Source organism: Megalops cyprinoides, chromosome 1 (genome assembly GCF_013368585.1).
Source record: "Megalops cyprinoides isolate fMegCyp1 chromosome 1, fMegCyp1.pri, whole genome shotgun sequence".
NCBI lineage: Eukaryota > Metazoa > Chordata > Actinopteri > Elopiformes > Megalopidae > Megalops > Megalops cyprinoides.
In genome coordinates, this window is record NC_050583.1 from 63,360,146 (window position 1) to 63,387,571 (window position 27,426).

At 46.9% G+C, this 27,426-nt stretch overlaps 1 protein-coding gene across 2 annotated transcripts in view; it reads left to right on the forward strand.

The window, feature by feature from the left end:
• The window catches only part of LOC118777935 (homeobox protein Meis1), a 64,691-nt gene that overhangs the window by 13,035 nt on the left and 24,230 nt on the right, over positions 1-27,426 (forward strand). For both annotated transcript variants that reach the window (XM_036529201.1, XM_036529210.1), the window contains exons 7-8: positions 1,099-1,210; positions 15,917-16,062. In XM_036529201.1, coding sequence (XP_036385094.1) covers positions 1,099-1,210; positions 15,917-16,062 — 258 coding nt within the window. The remainder of the gene's footprint in view (positions 1-1,098; positions 1,211-15,916; positions 16,063-27,426) is intronic.

Here is a 27,426-nt window from a genome sequence, read left to right on the forward strand (position 1 = left end):
TTTTCCATCTTGTTGGATGATGCAGATTTAAACAGATTTAAAAGTTAAATGTGTCCGAAGGTGCTATTCTCCTTATTTACAGTTTAATTTCCTCTTATGTAAATCCTTCGCTCAGTGATAAGAGGCAACATCTGTTTTGTGTTCAATGGTACAAGAAGGCCCTGCATGAGACTGAGTATGTTTAGACCATGCGGGCCTATTGTTTGGCCCACTTCTCATTATTCGTATGTCTGCTCCATTTGCCACTTACCATACGCCAAACAGCTGACACTGTAGGGCTACTATGGAGCTAAGCTTAATTGCCACTAGGATTTCTTTTTAAAACCCCTTCCTATTTGGATTTCATTATGACATTGTAGGCGTATATATACTTTCTCTCACACGCACCTAGCGTAAGTGTAAGGCTGCAGGCTGCCTCCCTGCTCTTCTCACACGTCAGTCCTGTGGGCCAGAGCTGCAATGGGGTTTCTTGGCTCTTAAATTCTGATTCAGCGTCTGGCTTAGTTTTTGTGGTTTATCGGAAGACTTTTTTTTTATACTGTTGTGGATCATGGCTTATTTCTCACTGGTAATACCATTGTGTTCTCTCTCTCTCTCTCTCTCTGTCTCTGTCTTTCTCTCTCTCTCTCTCTCTCTGTCTGTGCTTCTCTCTCTCTCTCTTTCTTTCTCTCCTTCCCACACACACTCTTGCATGCAGTGTTCCATCCTCTCTCTCTCTGTCTGTGCTCCTCTCTGTCATCACTGAGGAGGTTAAATGGCTTGCGGTGTCTTTTCCTTTGAAATAGGTAGCTGCTTTTTGTGTGGTGAATCAGGAAAAAAAGCTAGTGTGTTGCTTTGGTCTTAGGAAGATATGCTTAATGACTGTATAATGTAATAGTTTTAAATTATATATATATATATATATATATATATATATATATATATGTGTAGAGAGAGAGAGAGAGAGAGGGATGGATGGAGGAGGGGAAATTTAAGGCTCTTCTGTTGGTAGTTAGACAGTATTAGTCCTTCTCTTGTTCCTGTAGGACTGTCACTGTGTGCTTGTCATGGGCTGCGTGTCTGTGGCTGGTTTGCTGACTGCTGCTCTTGTCCCTTTAGACTTCGTGGAACAGAGATCACGACGACACAGCGTCCATACGCTCCGGGGGGACCCCTGGGCCTTCCAGTGGGGGCCACACGTCACACAGCGGGGACAACAGCAGCGAACAAGGTAAGGGCCGAAGACCAGGGACGGAGGCAGTGCTTCAGCAATCTGGATATTTTCGCAGTTTCGAAGTTTCAGTGCTCTTTAGCGACTTGGGGGGGGGAGGGAAAAGAAAAAGCAGATGTTGTGAAAAATGAGCCCAATGTCCTGGTTGAGATCTGCGTGGAGTCTGTCAGCTGTTAGTGATAAGCCGACCTTAATGAGACTGTTTCTGGTCTTGGAGCTCTAGCCTTTGGGACAGTGTATCTGAGAGGGTCTTCGGTAATGACAACAAAAATAATGGGCTTCTTTGAAGTGGCAGACTCATTGTCCAGCATACGTTACACTTTCGGTATTTTGGATCTACTTAAGACTGTTGGGATCATAACCATTGTTTGGACAGAGTTGTTATATGTGCGTGTATGTGTATATGTAAATATATATTATATATATATAAATAAATATATCTGCAGTATATATCTATATGTATCTATCGATCTATGTTATATTTATAACTATATATAAATGAATAAATAGGGGAATAAACAGGGGAAAAAGGAAAATCATTGTTTTTATGTAATGTAAGCTGTAGTCTTCTAATCCAAATTGGACCGAAATTGCAGTTGTAACGCGCGGCTCTAATTCCAGGCTTCTTGAATCCCTTCCATCGCTCTCGTATGCTCAAAGAAACGCTGCGAAAATGACACACGACTGAAATCGCTCTCCGCAATCAGCTGTTGGGCGGCGAGCAATCAGACCCCACGCGCTTATCAATTGGCACAACGTTTTCTGTCTCTGGCGAAACGGGCTCCAACAAACTGTGGGCAAAAAAGCAACCTCATTTATTATTGAAGGGGATGTCAAGGCAGCAGTTTCAGGCCCTGCCGGCCGGCGGGCAGAGCTGGATGAGAGCAGAAAGGACCACATTATGTTCTAGATGACTGAGCAACGATTTATATACCAGCGCTTTTTTTTTTTTACATGGGGAAAGAGTGCAGTAACAGCACACAGCTAAGGCCCTCGGAGAGAGTCAGATGCCTGATGACTAATGGGCCAGACGCACGGGCCCTCTCTGATTGGTCGCCTTAATGAGCACATTTTGTGCCGAGTTTGGGCTCCTGCTCGCCCTGACCTTTGCTCTTTATTGACCAAACTGACACTTCATTTTTCACATATTTCCAATTATAGCGCCGCTTTAATGCGGCCCCCACTACCCTTCTCAGACCTGTATTGTTGTCTGTTCTCTGAGCCGGCCAGGGGGATAAAAAGCAGAACGATGGACAAACGTGCCCTGCGATGTGTGTGTGCGTTTGTGTGTATCTGTGTAACAGCGCGTGAGTAGGCCAACGCAATATCTGACTGATTCAGAAATGGTTCTCAATTTTCATACTATGAAATGTACCTTCATACAAGACGAGGTCTTCTACCTAGGTCAGTATTTAAATATGTGCAATCAGACATAAAATACAGAGGGATAGGTAATGATATATGCATGCTGTATCATTATGAAATGTTCTCTCTCTCTATATATATATATAAATTGATGTAATTGTTGACTAACAGCATTGTAAAAAGTGTCAGCAAGTCAAGTACCAGTGATGGATTATAATTCACCAAAGGCTTGTCATTACTGTCATGACTTGTAATGGCACATACAAACTTCCTCATTTTCCCGTAATGTGTTTTATTGAACTCCTTCACACTTTGTTGTCTCTCTCTATTTTCTTTTTCTCCATCGCTGTCTATCTCTTTCACCTCTCTCTGTCTGTCTGTCCCCTCCGTTTCTGTCTCTTTCACTGTCTTCCTCTCCTCTCTCTCTCTCTCCCTCTCTTTCTTTTTCTCTCTCTCCCTGCTGACCTTTATCATTTCTCTTGCTCTCCCACTTACTTTCATTGTTGATACTGGAACAAGTTTTTCCTCTGCATCTCCACTAAGCCTGCCTAAGCACACCTAATAAATATCCTTGTCCCCATCTTCTCAAGCATACAGAGAGGGGTTTCTTTCCCTGACAGTGTCTCTTAAGACACTACTAGGACTATTTTCTGAGAAAATATGCTGTTTTTTATATCAGTTATCCTTTAGCCTTTGTTTCCGATCTTGACATTGACTGGTGTTTTTCCTGTGTGAAAAGAAATAGAAATGTATTAGTAAATGAATCTTGTGAAGTATATGGCCCTCACAAGTCCCTTTTATAAATACTCCGATTGTCCTATCAAGCACATTCCATGGATCTGAGTTTTTCATTAGACCATCCTCATTGCCTTTTCAATTTTGTTATTAATAGCCTCTTCCTTTTGATCTGTGAGAGCTGCATCACAAACACTAAGATTAATTTTTCTGATATCTGATTTTCAAACTGTGACTTTAATAATAGCCATGTCCACACATTACATATCAACTTTGTTTCTCCCCAATGGAAAAGAATGCTAGTTCCTCAGATAGGGCCATGGTGTACACCTATGGCTACACTAAGGTTTTGCCAAGGAAACAGAATGATCGGCCTTTAATTAGTCTAAGTCCATTGGTCTGCCTGCTTTTTTGGTTACTTCATATATGTCTGGTTTTGTTTTAGTGGAGTATTCTTGGGGTACTCTTTGCGGTTTTATGTATTGGACCAGTTTTTTTGTGTGAACAATGCACTTCAGAGGGCAAAAGAAAACAAATCATTATTATGACTATGGGTGGTCAAGCATTGCAGTGCCATTCTTCGCTGGTCACCTGGAAGGGCCAGGGCAGTGCTGAGCAAAGGGGCGTCCTGGTGGAGCTCTGGGAGCCGGAGATGAAATCAGCTTTCTGCCAGAAAAGGGCAGGTATCTAGAAAGACACACAAAAGGAAGCCTTTCCCCCCCATAAAGCTCCCTGTCTCTCTCCAGATCAGAAAAAAGCGCAGGGAAAGAACGAGGCGCTTAGATATGTATCACCAATTACTGTGACCATTTGTGAAACGTCGTCCTCCTGCCAAGCAAAACTGCTCCTCTGAGTTTTGTTATTGTCTGCATAAATTTACAGTTTGCGAAGCCCGTAACGGGTCTGAGGTCTGTGAGGGAGAGATTTAGCCCGGTTAATTCTGCGCAGTCACAAAGTCACCGACTTAAAACAAAACAACACAAACAATTCTAATCATTGCACACAGTAATCCTCCCCTCGCACCCCCCTCTCCTTGCAAGGAATGCTAATTCCGAGTGTGTTTCGTCTGCATGGAGACATTTCAATGTGCGTTTTGAACAAGGCTGTGACAAATTATGTCATTTGTATGGAATAAAACCATGCAAACCATGTTTTTCTCTGTTTTTTCTTTTAAAACATATTCCCTCCCAGACTGTAAGGTTGGTGAAGTGTATAATGTGTCCGTGGTTCATGTATTTGGTTCAGTTTGGCCACCTCTTTTGAGGTCCAGGGGCGGCACGTGGCGTTTCTCCTCGAATGTCCTGGTGGAGTGAAACCGCGGGGTGGTGAGAAACAGGCCAATCTGGGAGCTGTGAGCGTGATCGTGTTATGCCCAATTGATCAGCTTGAGTGCCATTGTCATTAGTCCCCATCGATTGATGCCAGCTTGTCACTGGCCTCTGCGAAGGTCACACGGACACAGGGAGGCCCCTTTTGGTAAGATTCTACCCGCCACCTCTGTTCTGTGATTGGCCAGTCTTCAGCCTGGCCGACCAAGGGCAGGGGCAGCACGTCAGTTGTTGACATGGAGCAGGGAGGTGGGACCGCAGTAGACAAGAGGGACCAATCCCTTACTCTCCCTGTTTGTCAGAGTCAGGCTTTAATTGGAGCGATTGCCCATCAGACTGGAAACAACCAGCCTCGTCCTGGCAGATCCGCATTTCCATGCACTTTACATCCCCTTAATTTTTTTTCTCCATTCTTCTCATTCAGCATAACAGAATGCCCGTTTCCTTTTCCCTTCCCTCCTTAACGATCTGTGGTGTGAATTGTGATGTGCTGCGAAGTGCTGGTCATATTTCTATATTTATATCCATGTCTCCTGTCGCTGAATGGGCGCTGCTTCCTGTGTGATACGGTTGAGAGGCAGCTCTCTTGAAAGGCGGCATATTTTTGTAATTTAATTTACAGCAGTTCTTGTAAGTGCTTTTCCATACATGTTAGTGTAGGTTAGACAGTGTTCAGCTTTGTGTTTATGGTCCATCAGTTGGGGCCCAGATGTCTGTGTATGTCTGTTTATCCTGTTTGTTTTGTGTGGTGGTTTGGTTACATTTGAAGCACAATTTCTCATAATAACACGCGTCTGTGTTATAATGACATTGGCTGGCCGAAAAGGGCAGCAGGTAGAGAGAGACTCCCGCTGTTCCTCACTCTTATATCAGTGAAAGAAAGTCAGGGACATTATCGCAGGGTTATCGCTGTTAAGGCATTTAGATAGGAGGTGTGTGTGTGTGTGTGTGTGTGTGTGTATGTTGGGGGGGAGAGGATTGCTCTAGCTCTAAGTGCAGGCAATCCTTGTTGTTTGGTAATGCAGTGAGCGGAACATGAATTAGAACTCTTGAAAGGTTAAAGGCCTCCATCTCCTCAGTGTTTGGAAACAGGATAGAAGCATTCATGGAACATTACAGGGGATAGAGTGGTAGATGCAGAGATGATGATGCTGGTTTGTGTGTGGGCAAGTATTATATATATATATATATATATATATATATATATATATATATATAGAATCTTAGCAAAACTAAAATTATTAGCTGGTCTCCTTTTTGCTCTGAATTGTATTTCATGTAAGGATTTAAATGAAGCACACTCATAGACGTTGTAGATACATGATCCACTGTTTCTGCGCACACTGTACAAAGAAAGAGAAAACTTATGGTGTTAAATCACATTACAAACGAAATTCTGTGTCAGTGCATCAGACCCATAGATGAATTTTCCTGGGTGATGTGAAAGCCAAACTCCCATTCGGTTCTGTTGCTAGGTCCCACTCACCTGTGTAAGCATTTCCAGGTTTATTGCCCAAGTGAATCTCAGTGGCAACAAGCATCAACAGATACCTCAAAATGCACAACCTGTTGACCTTGACTTTTATGGGCTGTTATTGGACTTGATAGGTTTATTGCTGTGCCACTGGTAAGCTTATGACTATAAACGTGTATGCATATATGAAATATATATTTAAAAAGAGGAAATGACACTGGTTCCCACTGTAGATTTTACAGTGGGAACAGGACACAGTTCAGTGGAGCACGTCAGCCTGTAACTTGTGGATTGTGGGAAAAGCAGGGGGGGAAAAGTGAAAGAATATAGGCAAACAAACCATCTTCTCATATATCAAGCCCTCTTCTGCTTTCTCAATCATTGCCTTTGCTGGCTTTTATTGGCTTGATTGAGTGTCTTGTCTCCCAGCTGATAATAGCCATAAAACAGGAATGATAAGGTGTCAGATTGTGTTTGCGCCTCTGTTTGCTTTGGCCCTCATCTTCTGCTTGGAGTGGCTTCACCTGATTCTGATGATGCGCGTCCGAGACTCAGCAACGGCTTTGCTGCTGTGTTTGCATGGAGAGCCATGTCTGTTTCTCACTTGCCGTTTAATATGACGGCATCAAGCTCCCGTTGAACCAAAACCGCAGTGCGTTTTATCCTTATCTCGGCTAGGAAAATTTTAGCAAGTGTCACAGGCAGTGGTGTACTGGCCATCGGGCGTACCGGGACAAATCCCGGTATACAACAGCTAATGGCTTGTGACATTAGTATTGTACTACAATACAGCCAACTGTAAAAAAAACATTTTTGTACTATACTGCACACACTCACACTGTTTTTGAATCATCTACAGAGTAGAAAGGCAAAGATATCAATGTTTCTTGATGTACATACTGTGATCCTTTCGCTACAGTAAACTGCACACCGCATGCAGTTTTCCTCTGTGTGGCAAAGCCGAATTATTGGCGCTGGCTACATTTCGACTTCTCTGGCAATGACAGTCCCATTTTGTGGCAAAATGGGATCAAAGACTTGTTTTGACGTCACAATATTATGGCTTTTCATCAGCACAAACTCTGAGAGTTCATCAAAGATATGGGTGTTTTTGTACCGTTCTTTTTAATTGAAAGTATGCAATTAATAGATGCTGTTTGCTTTTTACTATGCTGTTTTCACTTACACAAAAAACTTTTATCAAAGCTGAGATACAGTCCAAGACGCACTCTTGCTTTATTTTATTGCTGCCATTGTATCAGCTGCAAGACCTTGCTGGAGCTGGCAGCATTGCTTTCTGTTGCTGATGACAGAGGGGTACAAGCTTAAATATACATATGTTTTACCAGCCTTATCAGAAATTAAAGTGTACAGTTGAAATCTGCTAGTGTGACTCAAGCGTATAATGCATTCTCACTGGACGATGAATGTTTTAAGGCAACGGACCAAACCCTCCCCCTCGATAAAAAAATATTTTGTCACACGATATTCTCTCCTCCGATGCACTTTCAGAAGTGTCCCAATTTGCCGTGTAACTTCTGCTACCTCCTCAAACGTGCCCCGCTTTCTATTCCAAGCCGCAAAGATTTTGCACAAATTTGACAGAAATCAGGGCAACTCATCACTGACGTGTCACAACGGATTACATCTGCGATAAAGACCTGAATGAGCATTACTCAACATCCCCAAAGCGGGACAGGGGGCCCGGGAGGAGAGCATCAGATACATGTTATCCAACTTTTCAGGAAAAACCTGATAGCACCCGGAGAGATACGCAATCAGCAAGCTGGTAACTGATAGTGGGGGGGGGGCGGCAGGGGTGGGGGCGGGGGGCAGGCAGGCCGGGGAGGGCTAGAGGGAGGGATAGAAGGAGGGAGGGAGTGCACATCGCTGGGAACTTGGAGTGACAGTAAACAAACATGGCTTTAACACTTTGCTCATTACTCTGGCACTCTTGTTTGGCTCTGTATCACCCTCTCGGCTCCAGTTTATTTAAGCTTTTGATAAAGAGATTAACAAAGTCGCCACACACCCTAGTCCCTGCAGTCTTTTTTTCTTTTCAGCTGCTGTTGCCGAAGTGGTTGTTTCATGTCTGTAAATGGAGACAGGAGGCAGGCCTGAAATGGTTGCTATTCCATATAATTATGTATTTATTGTAATACTGTCTTCAAAATAAAGATGTCTCTCACTTAACAATCTTCCAACCACCCTACACAAGACCAAGTATGCAATTACAATTGGTTTTACATCATTATATTTGTATTTTATTTCCTTTGCTTTGTGTTGATTAATATCTGGTGAAATAGAATGAGTGCTGTATCAGTTGTCCCAAGTATAGTGTTAAGCAAAGGTCTCTGTATCGTCTTGACATAAATAATTTTAGAGCTTGGGCTACTTTATTTCTGGCCATGATCAATACCTGAAATGGCCTTGAAGTCAGCGATTTGCTTGGAGCCTGTGACTTTGGGGCCAGCTGGGTTTTTATCAGAAGTATCACTGCGGTCTGAGTCCATCCTAAAGCCACAGACAGTATCGTGCTAATTTTAGCCTGCAAAGAGGATGAGGATAAATAGCCTGCTGTGAGTTCACCATATGCTGTCCTGACGATACTACTCCAAAGTCAGGAATATTGTCCTGTGGATTATTATAGTTTCAGTGTGTGCAGATTCGTGGGCCCAAGGCAGGGAGATGCGAACAGTTAGCTGATGTGCAGTCAGGGCAGTGCAGAGAGCGCAAGATAAATCGCTCCACTCCGAAAGATTCTTCCCCTTTTTTCTCTGTTCAACTGAGTCTTTATTGACTTTCTCAGGAGAGAATCTTAAGTACAGGGATGTAGTTAATCTCATTCATTTTTGTCCATTTCTTAACATGGAGATATGTAAAGCTGAATAAGAATGAAGCCCGCTCTCGTGAATGGAAATAATTCAATTTAGATACGTTAGAACCTCTTTTGCAAAGGATATTATGCATGGGGCCTAACAAAGGGCCGGAGAAATGATCAACGCTGCTTCAAGATGACATTCCATAAAGCCTATTTCATGCAAGCAAATGCCTCTAATGCTCCACATTTGGGGAATTTTGCGTCTTTTGGTTTGACCTTTTTATGTGTCACCAGGACCACTTTAGAGGGGAGTGGTTATTTGTTGGGACCATGCTGAGAGAGAGGCCCTGATGGGCAGTTGTCTCTACAGATAGGGGTTCAGGACCACTGTAGGGCTGGCTGGACACTTCACTGGCCAAAAGCTTGACCCTCAGCTGACCCTGGCCAAACAGCCCTACCCCCAAGACAGCCAAGAGAGCAGGCTTTTGACATGGATACCTGTCGAGGGGATTTGGGAGGAAGAGATAAAAGGCAGCTGGAAGTTTTTTTTTGGGCTTAGAAACCAAGTTAACAAACTAAAAGGTTGTGTGGGAGGGGCTGGGGTTTGCGGGGGTTACCCTTTGTGTGTGTGTGTGTGTGTGGGGTGTGTGAAGAAACAAACACAGCAGTAACCCGACTGACTTCCATGGACTACAACACATTCCCAAGCAAGAAAAAAAGAATAGAAAGGAAAAGAAAGGGAAAAAGAAGGAATTGCCAGTACCCTACAACTGTGAACTGCTGATAGCCTGACAAATAAAGTCTCTGGCTATTTGAGATGGCCTGAGCTTCTGGGAGGAGACGTTGAAGACCCACCCTGCTCTTGTGTTGCCCGGCCTTGGACACACAGGGGGAACTGTGTCTCTGTTTCTATCACTTCCGCCTCTTCTTTATCAGGCCTGGCCACTGAAGCTGATGGAACTTGAAGCCCCCCCCCCCCTCCCACCCCCCCTGCCTCCACCACCCTGCTTCCTGCGGCCCGTATTAGCGCCCTAACAGGCCGCGCATCCGCCCCTGTCCGTCTTATTGCTGTCCGTCAGGAGGCCGCGGGCAACTGGGCACTCTGATAATGCCTTTAATCATACACAATGATAGGAAACCAGAGAAAGAAGAGGAAAAAGTGACTCACTCCCCCGTTCCCTCCGTTCGCCGGAGCGCTCGATGCGGACGTGACCCGAGGCGCTCTGAACTGAACTGAACCCCCCCCCCCCCCCCACCTTGTGCGGCGAAGCCTGCGGGTCTCCCGATCCCCGACCGTCATCCTGGAGCATCTCGCCACTTCCAAGGCAGGGCCCTAAACAAACAGCACTGCGTAGTATTCCTCCGGTGTCAGCCTCGATTAAACAAAAGCTGGAGAAACGACAAGAGTATTATTAGCAGCTTAAACGCTCTTGTTTAATCAACTGTACTTCAGCCCAACTGTACTGACATGCTGCTATGGGGGGGGGGGGGGAGACAATCCTTGCATATTAAGTGTACTTATCTTTTGCCTGTGTCATTTAGATAACTACCATGTGGAAAATTATCAGCCAGAAGCTAATAATAAGAGCTGGTTCAGTAAACCACAGGCTCTCAGAATAGAGTCTGCACAATGCCGCTGATGTTCATTGCCAAAACGCAACAACGATACTACAAGATTGACAAGAAAGATGCTTCTCTATACCTGTATAGCGACATAGCTGCAGCAAAACAGTGTAACTGTATTAAGTGCTGCTTTGCCATGGTGAAAGAAGAACATATTAAATAAAATAGATTTTGTAAATTGGATTTGATGGGTACAGTGTCTTGCCGCCTGCTGTTTTTCAGGGATACTGCTATACTTGGATGCTTGGAAGAGAGAATATCTTACACATAAGCGTATGGGAGAAATTGCATTCATAGGCAATGTGTGGCTACACTGTTCTGAAGTCGGAGAGATATAATTTGCCCCTCTCCATCCACCACATCTGGTGGTGCCCTGGCTGTCTCTCTCTCCTGTCCATGTACCGGTAGGATAGCATTTCAGATTAGCAACCTCCCTCACCCCCCAACAACAGATTCTCTCATTTGTAAAATTTTTTTTTCGACGAGACTTTCTCACGCCTTGACAGACGCTTCCTCATACTTTTGGCTTTTCCATCCGCTCCAGACCATCAGCTCAGGCCCGTGTCTGTCTTTCGTCCAGGCCTCTGACTTGCCAGGGACTTCCTCGGAATTTGAGGCAGCATGACAGAAATATTTTTCAAGGAAGATGTCGAGTCACTCTGGGCCTGTTTTGTGGGTTCGTTTGTGGAACCCCACCCTTGAAGCTATGAGCGCTCTGGCCAGACTGGGTGCTCCGGTAAAACCAGCTGACCCTGAAGGCGTCCATGATTGTAGTATGTCTTCAGACTAGTGACAAGAGAAGAAGAAGAAAAAAATCAATAGCTAGAGAGTAAAAGTGCTCAGCGCTAAAGGGTAAATTCAGGGTCCACTGTTTTACTTGATCATTACTCTCCACATCACACCGCTGACTTATAAGGAGAACCCACAGAAAGCAAAGAGCGACAATATTTTGTGCTGCCTTCAGGCTTTGAGGCCCTTTGCAGAATGCGGGGGTGATGGAGGTGACCCTTACGCAAACACGCAGGAAACAGCCACAGAATTTTAAATGCCACACTGTCATCTTCCACGCTGTAAGTCACTTCTGTGAATCAGAGACTGCATTTTGAAATATGGTTTCAAATATATATTTTTACACGTGTAATCAGTTCTTATGTTTATATATAATATATAATATATATTATTCATGGTATTTTCATGTGTGATTATTTATTCCAGGCTAATTAAATAAGGTTTGTAATAAGTAAATGCATTTTTTACTATTTAAAGGACTTTTAGCTGAAACAAGTTCATAACAATGGCCTATTCAGTAACTTTACGTATGAGTCATGATTGTGTTTCTTTCCTCATACTTAGGGCCCACAAACAATGCATTTACTTATTATGAACCCTGATTAATTGGAATTAATGCTCAGGCGTGAAAATACCACAATAAACAAAGCACCACATGTTCAAAGGAACCAGGAACTTAGCATAGACATAAATGTCAGTACAGTGTACGCAGATTTCTTTGAGGAAACGAAATGGCAGGAAAATTGTCTAGACTTGCCATGTTGTTGTGTTGACAGTGCTTGTCATCAGCTCTTGAATGAGTTAAAAATATTTAGGGGGGTGTTCCTTTTTTAACAAAAATGTTTGCGCATGAAGTATTGTTCTGCAGGAACAGTAACAGTAGCATGGAGGGGCATTGGGAAAATGCTGTGGAAGGCACCTAAAACAAAATGCAAGCGCTTGCTGTTGAGAATTCTCCTGTCGGAATTCCTGCATACTCTGAATATCTGGAAGAGGGAGGCACTTCTGACCTGTGTAAATGGAACCCCCCACTGCCTTGGCCATTCTAGCCCTGTGAATGCCTTCAATACAATAAATGCTGCTTTCTTCTTCCTCTTCTTCTTTTTTTGTCCTCGCTCCCCTCCCCTCCTTGTGACTGCCCTATGAAAGGAACAAGGTGACGGGGGCCCTGAACGCCCGGGGGGGGGGGGGGGGGGCTGGGTACGCCGCGACGGCAGACATGTGAGTGTGGGGGTGCGTTCTGAATCGGGGGGGGGGGGAGGCGGATCGCGTGGGACTAGCCGCAGGTCACCTGGTCCGCTCCGCTGGGAGATTCCTGGGGTCTCACAAGAAATTGTCCGTGGATGAAGTGTGGCGGTCCAAAAAAAAAAGCTTGTCTCTGCTCCTTGGCCCCCACCACCACGCCACCAGACCATGGCCTATAAAATTTTGTGAAAACACTTCTCAAAATTATTTGAAAGGGTGAGCAGCTGTGCTCCGAGCTTTGACAGCTTGACTTATAACTCGTGGCTTGAAGATTGAAGCTGGGAGTCCTGGCTCCTCTTTATCTGGACTTGTCAGGGGTCCCTTTGTGAGAGAGATGGACAAATACAGTCATGGAGTTAAATAAACACATCAGAAAGAGAGAAAAAAATGCATTATGCAAGTGAGAGAAGATGAATGGAAACCCTTTTTTATGCATCCGCAGTTGTCTGACAAGGAATATGTCCGCTCCACTGATCTGAAAAGGCTTCTTTGCTAATTTGTGATAGAGCAGAAAAATAGCTGGCACCTTTCAGCTCTCTGTGAAAAAACAAAGGAACAGGTAGTGCCAATTAAAGTGCCATTTTGGAGCGATCAGATCATAACGGATTACTCTGAATTCCTCTGATAATGTCATGAGATGCCTTGAGAGAGAGGGAGAGAGGAAGAGAGAGAGCTGGAGGAAGAGAGAGGGAGAGAGGAAGAGAGAGAGAGAGAGAGGAAAAGAGAGAGCTGGAGGAAGAGAGAGAGAGAGAGAGAGAGAGAGGAACAAGGATAAAAGGAGGACGAGGGGAGCTGGACAGCCAGGGACACAGCAGGGCGGATGGAGGACAGAGGGAGAAATGGAGAAAAGGAAGGGGAATAAAAGCGAGGGCGAATAAGAGGCGGCCATTCAGGAGAGCAGAGTGTGCCTCTCGCCCGCCCTCGCTGACAAAAGGGGCTGCGGAGAGTTAACCTGATTTGTGCAGAGGGGCGTCGCGGCAGCGTGCAGGGGGTAATAAAAAATTCCTGTGTGCACTCTCTCTCCCCGGCTAGCCGCGGGGCATCTCCCACAGCCTCTGGCCTCCCCAAGTCACTGGCCTGCTCTCTAATTGCCACACAGACTCTGCCACACATGGGCAGACGATATGACATTTCCACTTCCTGTCACTAGCGAGCGGTACAGCGTCCCCCTGCACTAGTTGCTATGAAGCTGTCACAAGCCATTAGCTGTTGGCCAAAGTTACCCCCTGGCATTTCCTCGTGGCATCGGCAAAACGAGCATAAATCAGCCGCCGCGGCCTGCTGCTGGACTAATGAGGCTGTAAGCTTGTTTATGGACTAGCATCATTTTTATGATTATTTCCACCTTTTCAGCCTGCCTCCATAATTTGCCTTTATTTGGCAACGGGAGCCGGCCCCAGAAGCGTGGCCGCCGCTGACGTTTTGCGGACGCCGGGGTACGGCCGGCCCTTGCCCCCACCCTGACACTTTCCAACTTAGCACATTGGTGTTGGAAAGAAAAAAAGAAAACTAAATTAGTCCCTTTCCTCACAGAGGTGATTGATATCGAATTACGGCTAAAATGGAAATGCCAATAAAATTGACAGAGCCGGCCTTTTTTTTCCATACTTCAGGTTCAAAACCTGCAGAGGTCAAGTGAAACATTGGGAGAAGGAGGTTAAGTTGTTGATAGAGCAGGAGAGAGGAAGGAAAAAAAGCTTTAACATACAGACAGTTCGCCTGCCTTAGATATCAGATGATATCTCCTATCCAGTGTTTGCCTCTGTTCCTCCTGGCCGCCTGGGACGAGCCCCGGGTTTATTATCTTAGGCTTTGTCGAACATGAACTGGACTTTACATGGGATTGAGAGCATTTGCTTCCAATGAAAATCTTGTCTTAGATTACACACCAGCGGTGCTCTTTCCTTCCCAGAAGGGAGTAGGGTAAACATATTTGAGGAAAAACAGTAGGAAGAACAAACTGTGCAGTAAGCCGGCGCTGTTTTTGGCTTAAGCTAATGATGTAATAGAAACTCATATGGGGAGGAAGGTGATGGGAGGGGGGGGGGGGGGCGGCAGAGGGAGGGTGGGTGGGGGTGTAGGTCAGTTCCACAGCCAGCGAGAGGAGAAACTGGCCGTTGCTTAAAAGCTTTCTCCATTGTATCTACATAAATCTCCACTTAAAAATCTCTGTTTTCGAGGGCTGCCTCTGTCATGCAGCAGGAAAGGGTCGGCTGAGTGTTTTATATGTGATGTAGAAGGCCTCTCCTCTCCTAATGGCGTATATAATTCAGGTGCCCTGAAGGCATGCTTTCAGGAATTCTTTGGCCGGAGGTAATGGGGAGCAGAGGCTGCTTTAAGGCCTTGATTATTCAATTGATGCACAAAGCTGGAAAAAGTAGTCTCCGCCGGATTACTGCAGATATTCCGATTAATTATCAATGAGTCTGGCCCGGAGAGGAGCGTGGTGTCACCGAGGATGAATGGCTAAAACGTTGTCGTCGAGGGCGCGGCGGCTTTAGAAATGCTTCAATGGTAATCAATAAGTACATTTCTAGCTCTGCGCCTGTCTTCCTCACTGTTGAAAATGGCACAAAAAAGTGGGTTATGCCATTGAAATTTCCAGCGCACTTGAGGTGTTCTCTTTGCTCATGTTTCTTTAATGATTTATTATTCTGTCTGGTGAATAGCTTCATTTCTGTAATAATAACAATAATAAAAAGCCGTTTCAGTGCTGAGCAGAGGGAAAGAATTTTTTTCTCTCAGCTTTATGGACTGCTTATAATAATTGGGGTTATAAATAACGACTAGGTGCTCTGTATTCATTAAATGCAGAATAGACCGAGAGTGGTGTCTCCAGTTCAAAAACACACCGAGCTTTCTCCCCTCTCCGCGTACTTTCCCTCAGAAGCCCTTAATGAAGCCTTATCGAGCACCGACAGGTTGCTGTAAGCATTGTTATTAAAATGCTCGATTTCCGAGCTGCGGCGTGCGCTTCAACTTTTAATTTGCCTCCTTTTTTCAATTCTCTAATTCCTACACCTGAGGTGAAACGCATCCAGACAGTCTTCAGTGAGTCTGTCTGTGGGACAATTACGTCTATTAGAGATTTAACCTCACGCACCCCTTTGTTCTGTCTCAGCTGTGCGTATGTGAGGCGATCACAGGCAGTGATCTCACATTTAAGAGGGGGGTTATTTATTGGAAGGTTCCAGGCTGATGCGTCTGTTCGGAGAGCTGTTCTGAAGCAAGATTCCCCTACTTTGTTGTGCAAAGCAATTCTTTTGAGGTGGAGCCGAAGCGCTTGCCGGCCGTCAACCGTTTCCCCCCGTCTGGTGTTTTGACAGGTGACGGCTTGGACAACAGCGTGGCCTCACCCAGCACGGGCGACGACGACGACCCGGACAAGGAGAAGAAGCGCAACAAAAAGCGAGGAATCTTTCCCAAAGTGGCGACGAACATCATGAGGGCGTGGCTGTTCCAGCACTTGACTGTAAGTTAACCCGTGTCCTTTTGCTCCTGTTACCCGTCCGTCCTGTTACCGTCTCCCCGTCCGCACTCCCCGTGCCGCGGTCCATGCCATGTGGATCACCAAACGCAGCCCTCGAAAGCATTACGAGGGCCTAATCTAATGGGCCATCTTACCAAACTGTGGTTTCTCAGTGACTGGGAACGCAGGATAACTTTGAAGCCAATCAAATCTGCCCCGGGGAAAAGATGTTAGAGATTAACTTTATCAGGGTGGGAAAAAAATGCAGAATTGTTTCCCCAATCTAACGTTATTCGTCAAACTTCACGATCTGCTAAAAGGCCTGGTTGCCAGCCGCAGTCTTCTGTCTAAAAGCTAGCGATTGTGTGCAGATAAGAGCGATACTGTGCACTTCGGAAGCGAACGAACGCGGGGAGGCCCTGCCGCTGAGCTCTTATCGCGTTATCGCTGCCAATCCAGCAACCACATCAAAGGCGCGGGCCGGCGGCCTACTTCTGCGACACAGCACCACCGCTGTCTAGGAACGGCGGAGGTGGCCGTCGGTGAGGAGCCGCGTAGGGCCCACCTGCGAGTGTCAGGGGTCGGGGGGAGGCCCGTTTGATGTGGTCCACGCCATCCTCTCTGCTGTGGCCTGTCCCAAGTTCCGCTGGCTCCGACGGCGAGAAGGGGGCCCGTAAATGTAACCCCCGTCCTCATTTGTCAGCAGGAATGACTGCAAAAATTACATACCAGCCACAATGCACTGTTATTGTGGGTGCTGGACTGGGGAAAAAAAGCTGTTGCTGGTCATGCCGGTTTATGTAGCTGCCAGAATACGTCTCAGTGAGGTGCCTGCTATTGGCAAGCGGTTACCATAACAGATTTTTATCATGCAGATATTGTATACTTTTTAAATGAAAAGATTGTTGATAGTAAATGATTCTAAATAGGAAATAAGAATGCTAATGGGAGACTGTATACTGATGTTTCAACCTCACATGTCCACATGTACAACTTCAACCATGACGTGTCCCCTGTATATTTTGTCAGATGTGTGCAGAATCCATTGGGTACTGATCTGCTAGACACATCAGGTCACATCCAACAGAGACGCAGATCCTTGAATCAGGAGTTTATGGTCCCCGATTGCTTGTATACAAGTTATATTCGGAACCTCTGAGTGCGCGGCTCGGATTTAATTTCTGCGGAATCTCTGTCTGCCGAGCAGATAAAGGCCTTTCTCTCTCCCCCAGTGTCACTGGAAGAGCACAAAGGTGCATTCAGTCAGAGGCTGTCTGATCTGCTGCTCTCACATATCAAGGCTGCCTTTCTTTGTCGCGAGCGCAGGGAGGAAATGCACTTCCCGTCAGACTTTGGTCGAAAGAGAACCTATTTTTTTGCTTTCGTTTTTTTAATTTAAATCCTCCCCCGCATGAACACGGATTGAAATGTGCGCAAGAGGAACCCCTAGCCTACCTCAAGCCTGTTTTACAAACTCTGAGCCCCTCCTCCTGCCCTGCCCCTCTGCCCCCCCCCCCCCCCACCCCCCCCCCCCCCCCCACTACCCCCGCCCCAGAAGGCCTCAGTAGAGAGGTGTCTGAAATGGAGCCATCTATTTATTTATTTATTTGGCAGATCTGCATATGCTGCCTGCCGAGGGGGCTGCGTCTGATGTATGCAGGGCTGTGCGCTGCTGCCTGTCTCCTCCCCCTGCCCGGACGTGATAAGTGATTCATGAAGATGGGCATTAATTATACAGCACTACATTCGCAGTTGTTGATTAGCATCTACTGTAGACTGTAGAGAAAGAAGAAAAAAAAAAGAAAAGAAACGCAAAAGGACCCCTGATTCTCCTCCGCGTGGCGGAGCGTTAGGGTTGGGAGAACGGCTCAGGTGAAAATGCCCATGGCTGGACCATGCTAACGCAGGGGCTGGCTAGTACCCGTAGGGTTTGTGTGGGGGTTAGTGGGGCTTTTCTCCACTTACTGTATACAGCTCTGGGTAAATCGGTCAGCTTTCGACGAGGGGTGGGGGGGGGGGGTTAAGGGGGGTGGGGTGGCCTGGCAGCGGCAGCCGCGGGGCCAGGAGGAGGCCAGCGGAGGCCCGGCGGCGGGGACCAGGCGCGTGAGCGAGTGAAAGCGGGAGAGCAGGAACCTCAAGCTGAGGGCCTGCCAAAGGGGCAACAGCGTAGAGGAAGGCCAGCATCTCGGATGCATGCCAACGGGAGCTGCACACAGACACCAGATATGGTCAGCATAATTCCACCTGCTCTTTGAAGGGATCGCAAGCTCTCTCGGAGCCCTGAAAAGCCTGCATTTCATACAGCAGTTGTGTTTGTATTTTCCAAACGTGTCTGGCATAATGTTGGAAAGGAATCTGGGCAATCCTGTCGAGAGAGTTTTGATCATGCAGTGTATGGTTTTGATTTGGTCTGTAAAAGCCCAGATTTTGCAGGGAGAGACAAACAACCTTGTCTGTTAATACCTTGTGAGTCATTATGCGGGGAGACCCTGGGCTCACATGAGGAGGTATCCGCCCCCAAACCTCACACTTCCTGTTGGAAGCATTAACAGTCTGCTTGGTGTTAGGTCTCGTACAGGAAGAGGGGACAGAGTGGAAGTACAGTGTGAAGACACACCAGAGCTGGGCTTCACAGCGCAGAAAGTCATTCTTAGTTTACTGTGGGTCATTGGACCGCTTTGGGCCAGATGTGTGCTGGGGGTGTGTAACGTCCCTCCATAAAGTCCAGAAGCTGTTTTATTGAGTCATTAGTAGGCTGGGAAAGAATTTAAGCTTTGCGATACGGCCGCAATCAGGTACGAAGCAATCCCTAGTTTTAGCTAGTCAGATAATAGGCTTGTTTACATGCAAGTATTCCTGCCTCACTGTGTTTGTTGTTGATGATTTAATTGGGTGGTAGAGCCAAATTGTTTGTGGAACAACAACAAAAAAAAAAAGAAAAAAAAAAAGGCGAAACAGAAATGCTTGCCACTTAGGGGGGTTTTAGAGCGCTGTAAAGCGCCAGTGTGAACACGACGCAATAAACCCGCGGCGGCAAAGGCAAAAAGCCGCAGCCCTCCCATTGTTGTTATTTGTCTTCCCCTTGCCACTTAGTTGGTTTTGTTTATCTTAACCAAAATAGTGCGATCGCGCCAGGCCTTCCTGCTGTTTTTCCCTTCCTCTTCTATGTAATTGGAGCCTGTGTTTTTTTTTTCTCCTCTGTGATTTCCACCCCGTCTCGCAAATGGTATTTTCTTGTTTAATTGAACGAGAAAGGAGTTAGTAAATGAAAGCCATGGGCCAAACTCCATTGAGCACCGTGTTTTGCACTGACCCCCCCCCCCCCAACCTGATGAAAAGGCAATTTGTGAAATTACGTGATGGAGTAATTAGATGAAGCCTGGGCCTCAGATTGTTGCCATGCAGACATTGTGAAGCCGGGCTTGGAACGGCGGATTACGGCCCTGGCAAGCCAGCTCGCGGCTTCCCTGCGCTGTTTGTACACAGAGCGTTCGGCGTCGGAGCGAGAAGGAGCTGCAGTCACAGCTCATAAAAGCAAACCACAGCAGATTGTGCCACTTTTTTTAACAGTGTGTTCACGTAAAAATTGAACTGGAAGGCGTAATCCCTGTTAATGCAATTAGAGTCTAATTTACCACCCTTTGCACACAGATGTAACAATGCTGGGACAGCTATTTCTCCCTGGAAGCACATTTAACAAACCTCCATGCATTAGCGTTTTGAGCAGAAACAGGTGTGAAAAGAGCTGTAATTCATCTCCGCGCTCAGAGAACTTAGCCATGCGGTGGAACCAGACGGCCATTGAGGATTCAGAAATCATCTGGGCCGAAAGAGCGGCGAAACGGCCCCTCTGCCCTCCTTTGGGTTCTGATGGATTCTTGATGATTTCAGTGGAAAGGCCAAGGAATCAATCGGGGTTTGAACGGGTGTGGTAATGCCTCGTTGGTTACAGGGGGAATTACAGATGTTCAGCATGTGACCTTGCAGAAAAGTAATACTTGGAGAGCTTTGTGGAGTTTTTGAAGGTGGTAGGGGGTGGGGTGGTGTGGTGGTTGGGGTTGGGGGGGGGTGTTCTTTTTAATTTTCTGTAGAAATAACACTTTCTGTGAGTCCGGGAATGTGTTCTTTTTTATGTTGGGTATTTTGCACTGACAACGTCCCTTGATACAATGAACTGTTAACAGTCCTTTTATGTGTGGGGCTTTTTTGGAGCCCTCTAATGAGAAAATATCAATAATTTAAAACAAATGATAAAGAAAATGGTCAAGTATACCATCTGTGTTCAAGCCAGTTTATTACGTGATATACAGTGATAACAGTCACATACATTTGCAATGTGAAAAAGACATGATATATTTCCCCTGGCTTGTTGTGAGTGTATTGCATGTGTTTCCTGGGTGATGGGTGACGACACTGTCCTGAGAGCTGTCACAGTGGTGCTGTGTATTGTGGCGCTGAGCGTTGACACAGCCTTGCCAATTAAACCCCGTCCAGTTCCATTGCTATGGTGACAGCGCGCCAAGACGAACATTATCAATAAGGACAGCATACTTGATAGCCGGCACCGCCGGCGGCATCCGCGTTGCACTGTATAAGATTTGATTGCCTTCGGTATTAGAAATTGACCTAAATCCCTAATGACAAGGACGCAAAATCTGCAGGGCTTGAGATGAGCTCGTCCCTCCCAGCATAATATTCGCCTCCATCAGGGATTGTTAGCAGTTGTTAGGTTCAGGCAGAGCTCCGTGGCGACTGTTTGGGCGTCTGCACTGCTGAATCCTCCTCGGAGTGACAGCTGGCTTCCATAGACCCCGCATCTTCACCCACTGTACAGAGGGATCTGCCCCGGCCCCATTGCACTCAGGAAAATAGACGCCTTCTCAGACACAGTGGAGGCACGGTGGCAGTTAGAATGAGTTCTCATGGAACGACCTAACCCAGGAGAAGAAGAAAAAAAAAAAAGAAGCTGCCCAGGCCATTAGGGTCAAAGGTCAGCCGGGCCTCAGATGCCATTACTCATTGGTTGTTTATTGCTGGAGCCCTTGGATGTCAGCACACTGGTCACCCTTGGCAACCCGGGAGCGCCACATTGCCATGCTCCTGGCAGGGAGTGTACTTCTCATGGCTCAGGCCCGCATTTATTGCTCAGCTTCACCCCCCCGGATCCCGAGCACAAGAAAAAACACAAATCAAAACCCCGCTGGCCCCCCTCCTGAAAAACGCCCCGTTCCCTGCACACTGCATTGTCTTTACATCCATTCATGTATGACAAGAGCGAAAAAAAAAACAAGTCCATTCATATTAATATTTGTAAATTCAATTTAGCAGCCCGTGGCCTCTGATTATTTCTTAATGTCGTCTACAGGGCAGTCAGAATCGCGGGCGCCACAAAATTTAAAAGATGAAGAGGCGTTCACCGAGAGGTTACCCTGCCCTTGCCTTAACTGCGTTTCGCACCCTCGTTTTGGGTTGTGCGAGCGCCTTTGTTCTTTCGCTTTTGGGGGGGGGGGGGGGGGGGGGGCGGCTCGGTTGCGGCGGCGCTCGCCGGGTTTGATCCTCTGTTTCGCACCTTTGTTGCTCCCTCTCTCCCCGTCACACAGAGGGAACATTTGGAAGCAATGAGTGGAAGCTTATGATAAAGGTCGGTGGCAGAAAAGAGGCAGCTGAGTCAATTTAAGCACGCTGGATTCCCAGTGAGCAGAGATGCGTCCCCCCGAACCCCCCCTAGTCACCCCCCCCCCCTCGAGTCCCACACCTTGTAGTGAAAACATCATCAATTACCCGTTTGACAGGCCCCGGGGACCTGGAGCAGACGGCTCTTTGGGGCTCGTCTTTGTGGACCGAAAAAGGGGGTTGGGGGGGGGAGAAAAAAAAGAGAATGCAGCTGCATTCATCATTGGCAACCCTTACACACTGACAGGGTAAATGGCAAGTGTTTCGCTATCAGAGAATGAATTCAAGAAAAGGAGAGGATTGGCGATCACCAGATTGCGGCAGGAGACGGGGGGACGGACGCCCCTGTCACTCCCCGACGCATGGACCTGCCCGTTTGAAAGGCCATCTGGGGCATGATTGATAGTGCAGGATGCGCCTAACCTCCGCCCTCCACCCCCCTCCAGCACCGGGACGGGAGTTTCCTGCAGAATCCCGTCGCTGCTCCCGTATTGGAAAGGAACTGAATCCACCCCTCTCTGTTCCCCTCCCTGGGTCCTGCTGTCTCGATCTCTGTCTGTTGGGTCCCCAAAGGGATTTTAAACCTAAATTCGCACCACCTTTGAACTGCCCAACATCTACCGAGGCAGCACAGAGCAGGACATTCCCCCCAACCTCAATTTGACAGTTGTGTGTCCCTGTGCAGAGGGAAGATGAATGGGTGGCCTGTTCGGTTAGAATGTGAGAACTTTACAAAAAAAGACAGAAAGCCCGCTCTCCTGCCCTGCAGCAAATGTGGATCGTGGGCAGTAGGTCTGTGCCCATCCCACGGGATCCCAGAGTGTCCAGCAATGTGGTAGATGCTGCTGAACGGCTTGGTTGTTGGCACTTTCTATATAACACCGCTGTGTCGTTTTCATTAGCAGCTCCGCGCGAGGAGTTAGCAGGAGTTAGCGATAGCCTTTATGCGATAGTTCAGCTAAATGTTATTGGCCTTACAGAGCCTGAGAGACACTTCCAGGCCCGGCTGGGTGTGAAACTGCAGCAGGCCTGTTTTATTGTTTGGATGGATTCTGCCTGTAAATCCTAAATCTAAACTCCCCCTGCCCCCAACCAACCCCCACCTGCTACCTGCCACCCGACTAAGCGCTTTTCAGTGTTGTTGTGTGATAATGACCTCTCTTCACCGTGTGATATTTGTCCCCTTTTCGATGTGGCAATGCTGTGTTGAAATGCAGCCACCAGAGCCATCGCTGGTTGCTTGAAAGATGAAAAGACAAATAAGTTGCCCTCGCTGGATGGCTCTATTTGCTGCAGTGTCTTTGCATTATTTGACACCCCCTGGTGCTAACATCACACCTTTGTTGTGCACAATCCCCCCCCCAAAAGAGAACACAGGGACCAAAAAATACAGGAGGAAAAAGAGAGAAGGAGGAAAGCCATGTTGTTTAGGGGATGGAAAGGTGAGGGAGTACAGTGTCTGGCAGCACTGTGTCAGACATGGGTGGGCTCGGAAGGGTCAAGGACGGTCCTGTCAGCCCAGACCCCTGGCCTTAACACGCTGGAGCCGTGGGGATGCTGCGTACATCAATCATCGGCCGCCATTTTGGCTCGAACATGGTTTCACGTTAGAAGGTATCTCTCCTGCTCTGCCACTGCCCTCTGTTTCCCGTCCCCTTAAGAGGAGCAACTAGCCTGCTCAACCTAAACCTCGAACCCCCTACCTGTTCCTCTGATGCGCACTCTGGTTTCGGTTGCCTCTGCACCTGTACATAGTCACAGACATATTAAATCCTATATGCAGCCAAATGGAGTTGGCATCGGCTAATATCCAGTCAGGAGGAGGGGCTTCATGCTCCTTTCATATGTATAGCCTTGTAGCCCTGCATTGTTCCAGTTCTGCTAATCATTGTTTTTCAACCAATTTTCTCTTGTATCCTTTTTGTGTGGGATTTTTTGCTGCAATTATTAGGGTAGGTGTCTTGCTACTGATAGGCATACTTGGTGAAACCTTTTAATTAGTCAAAAACTTATTATATTATGTATTAGTCTTATATTCATGTATGCACTCATGTGTAATGATGTCGGATGATTTAAACTGATCTCTAAAATTGTGTCTGCTAAATGACATATAGCTATGTTATGACAATTATAATAATAATAAGAAGAAGAACAAGAACAATAACAACAATAATAATAACCAGTGTCATCACCATCGGTGTCATCATTGTAATAATGTTGATTTAAAGCGGTTTGGTTAGCACTACAGTTAACTTCAGTTTACTGGGTTTCAGGATCCTTGCCACAGCTGCCTGCAGTCAGCGGTTCGATATGTTTTATTTCCAGTGGCTGCAGTCCATCTTCCACTGCTCAAGCGGTCTGCCCCAGATATACTCCGCTGTCTCTCAGTTTGCAAGCCCGATAATATGGCCACTGCTGGCTAATGGTCATTTTGCATGTTTGCAGACCCAGTTCATTGGTTAAGTCGGACTTGTGTAATCTTGATCAGGCACATAGTGTCAGGCCTTATTTGCCTTTGTTTTCGGAAACAAATGCGTTGGGCGAAGTGGCATAATGAGAGCTACCGCTCTGTGAGTTTTTTCTGCAAATCAGCTAGCTTTTTTTTTCCTAGTGGAGTTTGGCCTGAAAATAAGCAATGGGCTGACCAAATTGCAGTCCACAGAAATGTCATGAGCTTGGGTCTTGCACTGGCTACCCAGAGGTACTTTCCTTTCCTGTATCGGTCCTACCCAGCCCAGACAGTGCGGTCCGGACTGTGGCCTGTTTTTGTTTGTTTTTGGAGTCCGAGGGTGGAGATATTGGGAGAAATTTTAGTCGGTCGGTCATTAACACAGCTGCCATCGATGAGAAATAAATTAAATGATTTTATGCCGTCATCTGTAAGTGCGTAAAGTGTTTAATGGACCCAGCATTGCTGGCACGTTGAATCCCATAACCTTTTAAAATGCCTTTATCTTTGCCGCCATTGATTTTTCCTTGGCAAGAACTGCAGAGATCAGCGCTAGGAACTATTAAACCCCTGCGTCCATTGTGTTCGGCTAAACTGCATCTAAACTCAGCTAGTATTCAATAATTAAACATGATTTTCAAATTCCTTGCTGATAATGGGCCAGGGCTCTCAGCTGGTGTAGCCCTCTTGATGTTCTTTTGTCAGTAGGGATAAAGGTATATATCATCCCACTAGATTCTCATAACATTTTTGTGATGTCGTGGTTACATTAACACGTTGCTACAGTGTCACAGCAACATCGATACACATTTTATATATTAGCAGGGGATGCAGTTTTTGATGACATGCCCTACAAATGCAGAATACAGGGTGCTGAGGCTGAAGGATGGTTATTTGTCTGTTATCATTTGGTTGAGAGGCTAATGATCTCGGACGTGGTGCGATCCGCCGGAGCCTGGTGCCCAGTCAAGATGGCCGTGAGCCGGCGCTTCCCCTCCGTCAGCCCGCTGCATTTCCCCCGGACGCTGCCGTGCACTCAGACGTCTGCTGAATGTTTTAGCAGCGGCAGTGGGGGAAAAGCCGACAGGGTGGAGGTGGTGCTCACTTGTTTGTTACGACAGATTAAGTCATCGATCTGAAAAAGCGAAGCCCCGATGGGGGAGGCAGTCCGTGCTGTTGTGTGTGTGTGCGTGTGTATGTGAGAGAGAGAGAGAGAGAGAGAGAGTGAGAGAGAGAGAGAGAGAGAGAGAGAGAGAGAGAGAGAGAGAGAGAAAGAGAGAGAAAGAGATGGAAAGGGAGAGAGCAAGAGAGCAAGATAGAAAAAAAGAATGGAAGAGGGGAATGGAAACGGAGAGAAAGAGAGAGTGATATGGGTAGGGAGAGGGAGAGGGAGGAGAAAGGAGGGGGGGGACACAGAGAGACAGGGTGTGGGACAGGGAGCAAGAGAATTTGAGAGAGAGATAGAAAGAGGGAGGGAGAGGGATGTACAAAGTGTGAGAGAAGGAGAGACACGCACAGGGTGAGAGAGTGGGAAAGGGAGTGTGATTCAGGGAGAGAGAGGGAACAGAGACAGAGAGAGCTGGATTGAGTGGGCGTGAGAGAGAGAGAGAGATTCTTCCCTCTGTTGCTCAGCCCACTTTTGGTCCTCCCTCTTTCATCCCTATACCAGTACAGAGCAGGCATAAGGGAGCAATTGTAAAATACCTTTACCTACTTTTGACTCCTCTCCATCCTTGACCCGGTTCATTTTCCCTGCGGGCCCTTCAAATGAGCGTTAATTAAAATGGTGAGGGCAAAAGGGTAATTATGATAATAACATAATAATATCGGGCGGGTTATTAGAATTTTCTGTGGTCTTGAAATTGCTTCCTTTGAGTATCACATTACAGTGGCATTAAGCAAAGTATAATTTCCTTGAAAGTAAAGTAAATGGCCTAGATACCGTGGCTAAGGTGCAATATCGTAACCCAACCCGATTCCCTTAACATTTAATGCATGGCGAGTTTTTTTTTTTTTTCCACTTCATGGATGTTCCTTTGCGGCAACCGTGCAGCTGTGAGTCCAGGTCAGGAGCAGCGGCATAACAGAGCGTGTGCTCAGGCATGACCTAACAGAGCCGTGAAGAATGTGTGTTGTTTTCTCTCATGACAATGAGCGAGGTAACAATTTGATTTGCAACGACTGACCAGGGGCGCAGTCGGCGCGCATCTGTGCAGCGTGTCACTCTTGTGTTTAGACGGTGGCGGCGCGGTCGAAATGCTTAGGGTTGCTACGCCTACCTGCCTGGCTGTTCTCGGATCCCGGTCCCTGCAGACATTACGGTCCCCTGCAGACCGCTGGCAGCCCACCTCCAGCTGCGGCCGGCGCAGCACGCTGAATTGCTTTTGAATGGTCTCTACTCAAACAGGCAGTAATTACAAGCTTAAAGAGGTTTAGTGGTCCAGTAAACTACATAATCACCCCTGAATTAGACCAGGCTCATCAGTTGCAGTCCAGCAAGCCCCAGTCGCTGTTTGCATGCGGCCCTTGTTACACTGCAAACCGGAGCAGCAGGTGTGGGGAGGTTAGCTTCCTCCCTCACATGCTGCTGCCCTGCCTAGCGCAGCGTTCTCCAGAAAGGCAAGGCTATGCTCCTGCGGACCGGCCTCCCATCTCAAAACCATCTAATGCAAACCTCTACGCCAGAGGGAAAATGCCCTCATCCGGCCTGACATCCAGCCTCACCATGTACCTCATGTCATACAGTCCAGTCACAGCAACACAGTTGTACAGCAAACTGTTCTGAGATCAGCTGAATATCAATATCCTGTACAAGTTCATGGGACACAGGTATGTCCTCAGTGCTGCTTCTCGCTGGAAAAGATGCAGCGTCCATTCAGCCAGGAGAGGGAAATGCCCGCCAATTTGGACCCTCCCAAATGAGTGCAGCGTGCGGCTTTTTTTTTTTTTTTTGCTTAGGTTACGTGCAAATTACACATTCAGAGGCAGTGTGCAGTCACCCACCTCCTGAGTGCGGCTCAATGGCCAGCGCTGGAGGCAGACATATGGGAAGACAAAGACATGTTTGTGCTGCGACGGATGACGCTTTCCTGTCGCTGATGTCGAACACCATGCCATGTTCATTTTCCACCTAGCGGTTTTGTTGTTCTGAATCCCACTTTACCTCCATCGGAGTTTCCATCGTAGTATGTGTCAGTCCCCGCTCCTCTCCCAATTTGGTGCCAAAGTGTTTTGCCTGGACATTG